Below are 13197 nucleotides of genomic sequence, written 5' to 3' on the forward strand. Positions count from 1 at the left end.
AAAGCTATGCATCCCTGTGTTCAAGTCAGCCTCCAAACAACATTTTGGTTAAATGTCAGAACTATAATACGGGATTTTATAATGGCCAAATATAATCAAAACAGTTGTTTGTAAAGAGTTTTTTGTGATTATTTTATATTTGTAGAATATTGTATTTTGAAAGCACTGGGCATTTCAGGTTGTTATAAGTAGTTTGTATGTTTCACTTTGAAATTAAACATTTCACTATTAGCATGCGACTTTTCATTGATATTCAAGCAAGTGTCCTTTATCATATCGCAATCGCATATCGCAATATTGATCTCAATAATCGCAATATGTCTTTTTCCTCAAATCGTGCAGCCCTAATTTATAAGTATATTTCTCTTTCTTGTGTCTTTTAGTTTCTTATTTCCTAAAGACTTTTATTTTGTTTTTGAGACCCGGTTCAGGTCTCTTGGACACTTGGCATGATCTGTGAGAGCTGCATGGGGTTTGTGTGCAAAAAGTTATTTCTTTCATTTTAATTTATGTACATATTAGGAATATTTTGCATGTGTGTTATTTTGTGAATATTTTTTTATGTTCTTTTAATACTGTATATTATAGAGAGAGGTGCAGAAAGACACGATGTGACGCGATGTTCTGACGCGAACTTGCTTTTTGTACAAAATACACTTTGCACAGAAAATCTCTTGGGTGTCAGCTCATCATTTGTGGTTCAAGAAACGAAATCAAAAAGTTACACAACGCAGAAGAAGAAGCGCTACACTATGATGACTTTCACCTTGATATATTAGCGCGGATGTATACCTAGCCGAATTGCACTGTAGGGGGCGAGAACGAGTCTTCGAACTGTGAAATTACCACATCAAACGTGACGTGGTAACATGGATGCAGCTATTTAAATGAATAAACAGTTGGTAAACACAAGTACATCTTATTGAACATAATTTATTTTCATCACCAATTATCATAGTAGAACAGCTTTCTCAAGCAGTTTGTGATGCATTTTGGAAACAGGAGATGAGCCCCTGGTCATATGCTCCACCTGGCTTGAGAAACCCGTTCTCAAAGACTTACTTTTAGTCATTATTAGATTAATCTAGATTAATTTAGATTACAGTGAGATTAATCTAGATTAATTCCAAGATTACAGTGAGATTAATCTAGATTAAGAAAATTAATCTATGCGCACCTCTAATTTATATATAAATAACATTTACATGTACAGCATTTATCAGACGCCCTTATCCAGAGCGACTTACAATCAGTAGTTACAGGGACAGTCTCCCTGGAGCAACTTAGGGTTAAGTGTCTTGCTCAGGGACACGATGGTAGTAAGTGGTATTTGAACCCGGGTCTTCTGGTTCATAGGCGAGTGTGTTACCCACTAGGCTACTACCACCCAAATAACTTCTGCTTGTCAATACTTGTTCAGTGACCAGCATTTTAACCATTTGTTAGGTTTATTATATTTATTAACCTAAACCTATTCATTTATTTATTCATTAATTAATTGTCTAAGAGGCATCACTCTCTCAGACTTATCACGGCATTTCCCTGCTTTATTCTCACCTCCGTTTTTTTTATTTGCCAGGGGTTTTGTCAGAATTATGATAATTCACAGACACATAAACACTAACACCAGTGCTAACACTCCTAATAGTACAAGTGTACAGCTCAAGACAAAGGGCCGTTGGTCGACCACAATTACTCTTCTCATGTTTCTCCAGCCTCTTCTGTCACGTCTACATCCAGAGGTTGTGGGTCTGGCTTCTTCTTCATAGTTTGTGGGTCTGGGTACTTCTTCATAGTATGAAGGTCTGGGTACGTCTTCATAGTTACTTTGTCTGGGTTCGTCATATAACAAATTTGTTGGAGTTTAATAATAAATTGGATTATCCATTTCAAATAATTATGATTAAAACAACTGTGGTTGTTTACATATAAATAAATATCTTCCTACTTGAAACATTGAGAATTCTTTTTCAGTGCTTGTGAACATTATGGACAGAAACTAAAGACTTTCTGGGGAGATTAAATACGACTATCACTAGTGAAGAAGCACGACTGAAATGGCTGAAATTAAAGAAGTATAGAGAGTGTCTTATTAAAATGTAAAATTAATGAACGTAAATGACTGAACGACGAAAAGGAAAAGATAAATGACCATTTCATTATTTTGATGGGTGTAATAAATCAGAATGGAAAATCACTTCATCACATCCATGCACAAACATGAGCTGAAAAGCACTTAGAATTTTGCAAAGAACAAGAATTTTTATTCACACAGGAGACCTCGTTCAGCAGAAATCTCTTCAATGGCCACAGGGTGGTGGTGCCCCCTCCTGGAAAATATTCTAGAGATAAAAACGAGAGCAACAAACGAAATGAAAACATTTCGAATCAGAATCGTGTCTAATGACCAGGGAATTTGGAACAGTGCAGTACAGCGTACAGGAGATGGCAATGCTGTATATATTTTGGTGGAGCTCAAGAGCTTAAACGAGGTTGTTCGACATGGTGAGTGGAAGAATCCAGCCACAACACCTAGCGGTTAAGGAAGCAGAAAGGTTGCCGGTTCGAATCTTGAACCGCCGAGGTGCCACTGAGGTCCCCTTGTGCGTTTTACTTCACTTTTATGTTCTTGTGGGGCCACATGGGTTGTATATGGGCTGGACTGGTCTGCTCAACTGGGTCCAGGTTTCTCAACTGGTGGTTCCATGGTGGCCCCATGTGGGCAAGACTAGATGGAGAGCAAATCACGTTCCTGTGAAGGAGCTCTTCTACAGTAGAACCACCAGGGTAGTTTAATGCTTCTGAGTTTTTATTGTCTCCAGGTAACATATGGTTGGTCCATATCAGCCCCGCCCTTAATTTGACGCCATATGCAGCAGGATTTACCCTGATTTAACCAGCATTTCTGTTTTAAGTGGTTAAGACTACTTGGCACTGAACTGTAAAACTACTGAATTAGTCGTATTTAAGGGTTGAGATTAATATAAAGTTTACAGTGACTTTTAGTTGAATACGTCATTGGCCTTTAATACATGAATGTATTAATAAAAAAGGGTTTTAAGTACAATTGCAGCACAGCTGCACACAGTGAAACGTGTCCTCTGTATTTAACCATCACCCTCGGTGAGCAGTGACCATGACAGGCGTCTCGGGATCAGCGTGTGGGGACGGGACCTTCATCAAGGGGACCTGAGTGGGATTCGAACCGACATCCTTCCGATTACGGGGCCGCTTCTTTAACCACTAGGCCACCGCTGGCCCCTGTGTTGGGGCAACAACTGAACAACACGTGTTGTCTGGGAGGCTATAAAGACACTTTATTGATCCCAAAAGGAAACGTCTGTTGGCAGGAGATGTTATTTTGCAGCGAACTGAAGACTCGTTTCTACTTCAAACTCCGCGTCCCCCGGGGGACAGCATGGCTGGCATGTTGTCCCGCGTATCCGTCCCTCGGGTTTCAAACCACTCCAGCATTCCAGGCATGTTCTAACCAGCATGAAATGACAACATCAGCCAGACACATCATCGCAAGAGCAAAAAACGAGATTTATTTTGAATGAAACATATTTCTTGCAGAAACTACGGTTACACAACGCGGGTCATACACGCCACGATTCTGAAACTATTCGCCATTAAAAACAGGAAGTGGCAGAGCGATTATGAGGTGAAAGAAGAGGAAACGCACGCTCTTGATCACACCCTTGTGGTATTGTTCTCACTCCCGTTCCTTTATTTGGCAGATGTTCGTGAGAATTATGACAGTTCACAGGCAGGTAAACAGCAGCATCAGTGCGAGCAGTCCTAATATTACAAGTGACCAATTGAAGGGCCGGTGCTGGAGGACAACGGTCCTTCTCATGTCTCTCCAGCCTCTTCTGTCCCGTCCACATCGACACTTTCTGCCTCTGGGTCCTTGTTCGTAGCTTCTGGCTCCTGGTTCTTCCTGATAGCTTCTGGCTGGTGGATCTTCTTCATCGAATCTTACTGTGGGTTCGTCAATAAAGGGATTTACTTAAGAATGATTATCCATTGCAGTCATATGATGGGACGCGTCCGGCTGTTTTCATATAAATATCTTCCTCCTCGTGACACGACAATTCTTCTTCAGCGCTTGCGAGAAACTAAAGACTTTCTGGGGAGATGAAATACGTGTCGCTAGTGAAGAAGCGCGGTCTGATGTGGCTCCTTCTCCAGGATGAAACGCACGAGCCGCCGCACCCACGGCGCGCGGTGGTTCAGGCAGATCTTCTCGCCGCCCGCCAGCTGGGCCCTGTAAAGGTCAGAGGTCAGGAGGTGGCGGCCCGCGTCCGTACGGCACAAAGTGGCGGCTGCGGCGCCACTTACACGACCTCGGCGTTCCTGCAGTGAGGGCCGCTGGGGAGGATCTCCACGCTCCTCAGCTTGTCTGGAGGTATCACCCTGGACTCGAGGTCGAAGCACAGGCAGCGGCGGTTGTAGCCCCGCCCAAGTGGCTGCATTCCTGAGGCAACACACGGAAAAGCACAAATCACCCTCAATTAGCGCTTCCTGTCCGGTGAATGATGTCGTTCTCACGCCCTGGATCTCCAGGCCATTCCTGGACCATGGAACCCCCTGCAGATCGCCACGGCGACCTCCCCGGACTTACCCTGGGCCGCGGCGAGGAGGAGGAAGCCGCCGAGCAGCATGAGGGTCAGGGAGGACATGGTCACGGTCGCTGCAGGGCGCTGCAGTGCGGCGCAGCTCGCTGCTTAAATACCCGCCGGTCATGTGACTTGTTTACTTCTGCGTGTGTGACCCGCGGACATGTGTGTGTGTGTGTGTGTCTGACCCGCGTTTGTGTGTAAAAGCCCCGTTATTTGGTGAGTTGATCAGCAGGCGCTCATGTTGCTCTTAAGTGTGTGGGTTCCCGATCTGAACCTTTCTGTCCCTTCACACACACACACAATATATACACACACACATAAAACACACAACACAACATATAGACAATCACAAAAAATACTATATGAATAAGAAAACAATACATATAGAAACACATAACAGACACACACACAGATAGTACACGCACAACACACAACACACTCACACACACACATAGAGTACACGCACAAAACAAACACCACACACACACACACACAGATAGACACGCACAAACACACACACACACAACAACGTCAAACCACACATATATACACTCACAAACACACACTCACACACACACACACATCTATATACACTCACACACACACACATATACACACACACACACAACACACACACACATATATACACACACATACACATACACACACACACACACACTCAGTCACATTTTACCCTGAACTACAGTGCAGCTGGACTGTGGCCTTCTGTAGAACCACACGGACATGAGGAAGTTCTGGAGAAAACGCCGCATCATCCTTTGCATGATCAGCAAAAGACGTCCATATGATTCATCAGCATGCAAAACCCGAACAAATGATGAAATCATCGCCGCAAAGAACCACCGCAAGGTGTTGTGATGTTGTTCTGAAGGATCTACTTTCTGCATGAGTAAAACCCAGAGTGATGTTTACTCCACAAATCACCAAGTGATTGTCAGTGTGATGCACAGCACGCGGTGCACACAGCCAAATGTTCCACCACTGTCCCTCATCACCACACCAGAAGGATCGGGGGTCTACTGAGCGCTCCACATCGTCTGGAAGGTGGTCTTCTGGTCACCCTGCAGCAGAGTAAAGGTGGCTGGATCTCATCTTCAAGGTGTGACCAGTCAATGGTGGAAACGTGGAGATGAAAGTCCCATCGTGGCCTGTCCCTTTTTTTTTTGTTTGCTTCATGGACGTGATCTTTCCACCTCGGCAATTCTGAAACGTGTCTGCACTCCGCTGAAGATACCAGATCCTGTGTGTGTGTGTGTAGGTTCTATAAAGAAGACATTTCAACACAGAAATAGAAAAGAAGAAGTTTCTTTATTCACTGTCGCAACATGGAGCAGAAATGCTAGAAGAAGAAAGCACGGTAGGTAACGTTCTAATAAAAAATAGCATTCATTCTCTTTTAAATGCGCGCGAGCTCACATTCCAAACACGTTCTTCACATTATTTCAAAAAAGGGAACGTAGAGTCCCAACAAAGAGACCAGATTTAACCGCTGGGTTCCTCGCACAGTCCAGTCCGTCCAATCCTTCATTCTCCAGCTTACTTCCTTCCAGAAAGGGCTACATGGACAATCCGCTTACGTCTGGCCAGGGAATTATGGGTAGAGGCCACAGCCACGGGCAGTTTAAGGTGACGCGGGTGCGGCGGTGGTGGCGGTGGTGCGGTGGTGGCGTTGGCGCGAGGTTTCCCGATTATCCTGTAAAAGAAGAAGGAAGGTAGAACACCGACTCGCCACCGTCTGGGGTTTCTGGACGTGGATGGACCACAACTCACTTGGCCTCCAGCTCCTTCACCCACGGGGCGGCGGGGCTGAAGCCACACCTTGGTGGCCCTTGCCTCTTTATCAGCACGCTGGCGCTGCGGGAGAGCCAGAGAGGCCGCTTGAGAAGCGGTTGGAGTGGATCTCTGTGTTGGGGCGTGAGGGACCTACATGACTTGCTCGTTTCGGCAGTGTGGTCCGGCGGGCAGGCGGCTGATGCTCTTCACCGCCCTCTCGATGTTTCTGGGCTTCTCGTCCACCACTTTGGGGCACTGGCAGCGCAGCGCATTTTCTGCAGCACAAAACAAGTTCCGAGTGAAATAACGGACGCGTTTCACCGCATCCGTGCATGCAGCAGGAAGGACGATTAGCAACGTACGTGAGGTGGCGCAGAGCACCAGGGCGGAGAGGAGAAGCGCGGCTGTGGCAGGCGGGGGGTTCATCCTGTCCGAGTGGAGATGGGGTGCTCTGGAAGCTCAGGGAGCTGCTGAAGTCTGGAATCCGCTGGCCCGCATCAGCCGTTTAAATACACGCACGCAGCCTGCAGCCTGCAGCCAAGTCAAACTTCCAGAGAAAGTTGTGTCAGAACGAGGGGGAGTTTGGCCACATGCCCGAGCTGAGGTCCCTCCCCCAGGATCTCGCTGCAGATCTGTTCCCGTAACTGACTACATGAACTGCAGTGGAGCCTTCACAGTTAACAACTCAACCTGCTTCACATTTATACAACATTTACATTCACATTTACTGTATTTACCAGACGCCCTGATCCAGAGCGACTTACAACGTGCTTCCATGTCACCATGGATGAGGTGGTCAGTTCTGGTTCACCAGGACCCCCAACTATGAATACAATCTTTTTATTCACTCTGTTCTAGTTTCTATACAGAAGAAGGTTACAAGTTCATCTAAATCTTCTCTAAAGAGGAAGGTGTTAAGCTGCCATCAGGGACTGTGATGTTCTGACCTCGAGGGGAAGTTCATTCTGAGACGGAGAAGAGTCTAGATGAGCGTCTTCCTCGTACCTTCAGAGATGGAGGGACCAGGCGAGCAGTACTGGAGGCTCGGAGTATACCAGGTGCAGTGCGAGGTGCAATAAGGGCTGTGAGGTAGGATGGTGCTACTCCATGTCTGGCTTTGTAGGCCAGCATCAGTATTTTGAACCTGATGCGTGCAGCTACTGGTGTGGAGAACTTGGGAAGGTTGAAAAAGCCAGAAGGACCGTGTCTGTAGAATGAGCTGTTCTGAAGCCAGACTGGTTAGGATCCAGGAGGTTGTTCTGTGACAGATGAAGTGAAGCTGGTTGTAGACACAGCGCTCAAGGATTTTAGAAAGAAATGAGAGGATAAAACTGGTCGATAATTGTTGATGTCTGTAGGATCGGAATGATTTCATCTGATGTGACCTTAGAAAACTGATTCAGAGAATCTGATTGTAGAATCTTCAGAGGGTAGAGTAGGATTTATGGTGGAGAATGTCTTACAAAATGACTCACGGGAGGATTTTCCCCGGACCATTTTCGGAACAATTTGGCTGTCTACAGATGGAAGGGTCACGACCTCTAAGCTGCTGACCCTGCGCTCTCACTTGTCCCTGTAGGTTCTGGTGAAGTTCTTGCATCTGGTTTTCTGGATGCCCTACGAAGTGATGACAGGGCTGAAAAAGAGCAGAAAACTCATTCATGACCTTTAAAGGGCTAAGGTCAACTTTAGGTTACTTTCATGCTAAATGTCAAACCATAAAATCCTGAACGTCCTGAGGAGAAGGCCTCAAAAGATGAGTGGTCCCGTCCTCATGGTCTCCAAATGCTCTGTTTTGTGTGAAGAATCTGATAAAAGGTGGGATGTGAGAAGAGGAAGGAAGACAGGCATCTTCTCACAGAAGCTGAATTTTATTGTTGACAGGTCTGTTGACCCCGGGGGGTCGCACCACGGTTTATTACCATGCTAAAATGTCGAATTAGCTCTCGAGGAACATTTAATTCTCCTCGTAGTTCCACGGTAAAACCACCATGCTTTTGTATTTCGTCATTATTGTTTTTGCATCACAGTGACTCCGCCTCTCCCAACGTAACGTATAGGTGCTTCACATCAGCCACGTTTGAACCAACGCGGACCTCACTGGCTTTTCTGACACAGATTGAGACGTTATCAACTCTGGTAAACTTTAAATGAATTCCTGATTGAATTGTAGTGAATCTTCAGGCAGCGGGAGCCCCCCCAGCTCTTCACAGGAAGTTCTACAAGCAGAACTGAGCAAACAAGACCCATTATTATAAAACCAGAAAAGCCGGCGAGGTCCACGTTGGTCCGAGTCTTCTTCCCTTCTGGGTTCTGGGGTTCATAAGAAGATGGGGCTGATATGGACCACCTGTCTGGTACCTGTGTATGGGCGTGTTACCTGGGAAGGGGCGGAGTCACTGTCATTTTACAGACTTTACCCTGAAGGTGTTAAATTTAAATCTGACACTGGCAATGTTGCTGTATACTTACTACCATCGTGTCCCTGAGCAGGACTCTTAACCCTGAGTGTCTCCAGGGGGGACTGTCCCTGTAACTACTGGTTTGAAGTCGCTGTGGATAATGGCGTCTGGTAAATACCTTAAACGTGAAGGACAGAGAGACATTTTTTGGCCATGCCCGCTCCTCTGCCTGAAATGATCATCTCATGTGAGTATAAAGTGGACTGTGTGGGGGATGGAGTTCATGTCAGCATGAAAATTCATGTCTTTTTGATGGATTTTGTTTCTTCTGCCTCCTCCTCAGCTCAGCCACTCACCTGCCTGATTCATTGTAGTGGCTGAACCACCAGAGGACCTTCTGCAGTCAGTGGTGGACCATCACTGACCTCTTGAAAATGTAAGAACTTTGAGGGAAGGTTGGGGGCCAGCAGGGACGCTGCCTGATGACTGTGATGGAGGAGCCACAAGTCAGGCCGCTTTCAGCAGCGCTCGAAACACCAGCAAATCACTAATGCACAGGGTACATGTTCTCAGCTTTCATGTCATATAAAATACATTAAAAGAAAACTTTTTTCCTTTCAGTCAGTTGGTGTCTTAAGTAAAAAGTGACGTGATTTTCATTGTGAAAAACTGCAGAGCAGCACATGGTTCTGTTCAACAGAACTAAAACGAACTCAGTAGGTGAGTAATTTCATGATTTATTTCAGCCTCCGAATGCAAGCGACAGACTGACAGTTGAATACATGAATACATGAGTTCAGCTGCATCATTTTCACATAAAAATGGTTGATAATGAGCTCACCCAGTTGATATCGGGTTAGGGGTGGAGCACTTGCACCCCACACACTGACAGCAGAAGACAAACACTGACCTCAAATCATGAGCATAGGAGAGGTAGTGGGGTCCGGATCTAATAGACTCTTCTCTGTTGTGATGTTTTAGAAATCTGCATTATTTCTGTAATTTGAATGGGATTTGTGCTGTTTTGGTGCTGTTTCCATACAAGCCTGTGGTCAGGACAGCACAGTAACGGAAACCTGGAGTGTCAGAAGATGGTTGAGGGGGTTAGTAAAGCCTCTTTGGCGTAAAACCGGATTACTGTCTACCATGACCGCACGCAATTCTTCAGAAGCTTATTATGGGCACTCCTTACACACACACACCACACACACACAGCAATTGAATGTTAACACTGCACAGTGTTTACACAATCAATGACCGTGACTTCCGCCCCTTCCCAGGTAACACTGCCCATATGGGTGGTACACAGGTACCAGACAGGTGGTCCATATCAGCCCCATCTTAACATGAACCCCAGAACCCAGATGGGGAGCACCAGTCACCCCTGATTTACCCGCCGTCATGAATAAGACTGGAACCTGTGTACCACCCATATGGGCGTGTTACCTGGGAAGGGGCGGAGTCACTGCCACTTAACACTAATTAGTGTCACTTGTACAGAAACTGAACGTGTTATTTGGACTGGGCTCATATACTCTTTGAAGTGTTAATTTAACTCTGGCATTTTTACTTTTTATTTTGCCAAATCTCTTGTGAGTTCCTCATCTAGTATGTTTTGCACGTATCTACCTTCAAGTGGTGGAAGTCAAAAGGGTCCTGCAATACGCCCTGGCATGCTGTCAATCAACTTCTGGGCCAAATCCTGACTGACCGCGACCCATTCCTTCATAATCCGTGCTTGGGGTTTGTCAGAAATTTGTGGGTTCATGTTTGTCCACCTGCCCCTTGAGGGTTGATCATAAGTTCTCATTTGGATTTGAAGTTCTGGGGACCAAAAAATGTCAATGTTTTGTTGCCCCAGCCAGTTAGTTCTCACTTTGGTCTTATTATGTCACGGTGGTCCATCATGCTGGTCCATCGTTCTTCACCAGCCTGTTCTTGGATGGTTGGGAGAAGTTGCTTTTGGCGGATGTTTTGCTCCCTGTCCTTGATGTTTTTCTTGGTGAGAAGTGGCTTTGCTGCCGTTCTTGACGCCATGCCATGCCGGTCTTCGCCTCACTGCCCTGCCAGCACATTCATGTGGGTCCCATACGGGTTGTGGATGGGAGGTTCATGGGGGTTCATGTGGGCTTCGTTTTTTCTCCTGCTTTTGGCAGCTGCCTGGGCTGCTTGACCTCCTCCCGTCTTCTGCAGTCCTCTGGAAGCCCCCGGAGGCGCAGGGGAGTACAATCCCTCGTAAAAAAACCCAAGCAGGCTTACGTTACTTTGTTTAATGATCACATGCCTCAACAATTCATCCCGAGAGTTCGTTTGAGATGTTCTTCCACAGAAAGCTTCAGGAAGATTAAAATCCAGAAATGATGCATTTATTTGTGCTTTATATTCCCACGTCTACTTTTCCTCATGGGAGCACTTCAAAAATGATGAAGTATGGAATTGCAGCGTGGCCCTCTGCTAAGCATCTCCAGCTGGCCAGAGAAGCACATCGACACAAATGTTGAAACCAAAACCCAGGTCGCCATGTATCTTGTTTCGAACACCATCTACAAACATCTGGGCAAGCGTTCAAGCACAGACAAATCTAGCCCTTACACACGCACATGTGTGCACATTGCACAAAATAATACACACATATATATATATTATAATCGTCTAGCACCTAACAATCTCTGAGCTCAAGTTCGGCCTTATCAGGGCTCTTAGTTTGTAAACTCAATATTCTATAGAAATGGAACGAGAATTGCGGGTGTCTTCCTCTTGTAAGTCGCTTTGGATAAAAGCGTCTGCTAAATAAAGTAAAGTAAAGTAAAGTAAAGTAAAGAAAGGCCTCTGGAAGGCCTCTGGCTGTTTAGTTTGCAAATGTTTTTTGAGGAACTAAACCACAACATTCATCCAGTCAGCAATCAGATTCTATTTCTCAAGATTGCCATGGTTACGCTCGGCGTTGTGCAACGCTGGGAGAGCGCAGCTTTCTTTTATTATTATTATTTTTAATGGTGATGAAGTGCGGATCTGCGCACCATCCAGATGAAACACGTGGTGCCAACGCGGCCCTGCGCTGCACGCTGCTGCACGCTGCTGCACGCTGCTGCACGCTGCTTCTCGGCTGGGTTGTTCGGTTGATTCCGTCACCGAAGTCGAGCCGAGAGCTAATAAAAGCACGACTGTCTTTCTCCAGTTCGCCGTGGCTTTAGTCAGAAGTTGAAGCTGGTAAGAAGTCAACCTATTAAATCAAATGTAAAACCAAGATTTGCGACCATGACGTCGAAATCTGGCACTTGAATCATGGTCACATGGTCACTGGATGATTGGGACGGAGGGAACAGGACGAGTCCAGGTAGTCGGGAATAAAGTGTCCTCATATTCATTTGCCTGTGGAAAGAGGAACGTTGCCTCTCGGTCCCGACATGTTTAGAGCCAGGAATTACGAAACTCCCACGGCTGTAAAAGTCATTTATCCCAGACGCTTATCCGGAGTTTTATGAAATGACAGGAGCCTGTTCACAGTCAGGTTTGTTTACCTCGAATTAATTTCATATCAGTCGCTAGTGTGCTGATATCGGCCTGCTGTCTCTGGAATCCTGTGGGAGACACTTGACATTTGTGTGTGTGTGTGTGTGTGTGTGTGTGTGTGTGTGTGGCGTCGCTGCTGTAGGCCAAACCTCAGACGTTCAAAACTCAGTTGACATGCCAGATCGGATGAAATAATACACTAATAAATGTTTATAGCATCTTTCAGACGCCCAACTAACAACGTGCTTTCGTTTTACCAGCAAAAAGTTGGACCCGTTTGATGACATTAAATACTGAATTAAATGCACTGAGGATCTTCCAGATTCTGATCCACTGTAAGGGTCAAATAAATATTAATTTGTGAAATTAATATCCTGAATGTACTTTTAATGTATCAAAGTCAAATGAATCAATCGCTGCTTAGTTAGCACAATGCATGATGAATATGTCATCATGTTCATTGCTCTCATGGCATGTACTTATGTACTTAGTACACAGCAAAATGTCCGGAGCGCAGAGTTTATATGATCCCACTCCAAATCAGAGTGAATTTTTACCCGGACCAACGTGGACCTCACAGGGTTTTCTGTTTTAAGTGGACAAGACTGTTTATGGGTTTGAGCCTTTGGATCTGAACTAATAAAACTACCCAATAATCCTTAATAAGAGTGTTAAAGTGACATAAAGTCATCATTGTAGGTGAATTCACGATTGCCGTTGGCACACGAATGTTGATTTTAGGTTGATTTCAAATACAATCGCATAAATATAAGAGCTCCACCTTTTTATCTGTACTTAAAAAATTCATTTAGAATGAACCTTCAACCTTTGATTCTTATTGACTCTGAAGCAAACTTCAAGAA

General features: G+C 45.3%; 1 protein-coding gene and 2 long non-coding RNA genes across 3 annotated transcripts; 1 reads left to right on the top strand and 2 right to left on the bottom strand.

The window, feature by feature from the left end:
* Positions 1 to 3522: 3522 nt before the first annotated feature.
* Positions 3523 to 4760, bottom strand: LOC114797725 (interleukin-8-like). Its single transcript, XM_028992755.1, has 3 exons — positions 4628 to 4760; positions 4345 to 4480; positions 3523 to 4270 (listed from the first exon to the last, which is right to left on the bottom strand). Exons 1-3 carry the CDS (start codon positions 4683 to 4685, stop codon positions 4156 to 4158), a joined length of 309 nt encoding a protein of 102 aa, XP_028848588.1. The 5' UTR covers positions 4686 to 4760; the 3' UTR covers positions 3523 to 4155.
* Positions 4761 to 5878: 1118 nt separating this feature from the next.
* Positions 5879 to 9315, top strand: LOC114797921 (uncharacterized). The gene is made up of 3 exons (XR_003751014.1): positions 5879 to 6003; positions 8913 to 9068; positions 9165 to 9315. It is a non-coding gene; the product is annotated as an uncharacterized LOC114797921 (long non-coding RNA).
* On the bottom strand, positions 6480 to 6985 carry LOC114797920 (uncharacterized). The gene is made up of 3 exons (XR_003751012.1): positions 6782 to 6985; positions 6574 to 6694; positions 6480 to 6500 (listed from the first exon to the last, which is right to left on the bottom strand). It is a non-coding gene; the product is annotated as an uncharacterized LOC114797920 (long non-coding RNA).
* Positions 9316 to 13197: the final 3882 nt, after the last annotated feature.

This window comes from Denticeps clupeoides, chromosome 1 (genome assembly GCF_900700375.1).
Source record: "Denticeps clupeoides chromosome 1, fDenClu1.1, whole genome shotgun sequence".
NCBI classification, from domain to species: Eukaryota; Metazoa; Chordata; class Actinopteri; order Clupeiformes; family Denticipitidae; genus Denticeps; species Denticeps clupeoides.

Excerpts from the sequence above, each read along its gene's own strand:
- LOC114797725 (XM_028992755.1), bottom strand. The coding sequence starts at position 4,685 with ATGTCCTCCCTGACCCTCATGCTGCTCGGCGGCTTCCTCCTCCTCGCC. Across the intron at positions 4,481-4,627 it reads CCTCCTCGCCGCGGCCCAGG|GAATGCAGCCACTTGGGCGG; the intron begins GTAAGTCCGGGG and ends GTGTTGCCTCAG. Across the intron at positions 4,271-4,344 it reads TGCAGGAACGCCGAGGTCGT|GGCCCAGCTGGCGGGCGGCG; the intron begins GTAAGTGGCGCC and ends TGACCTTTACAG.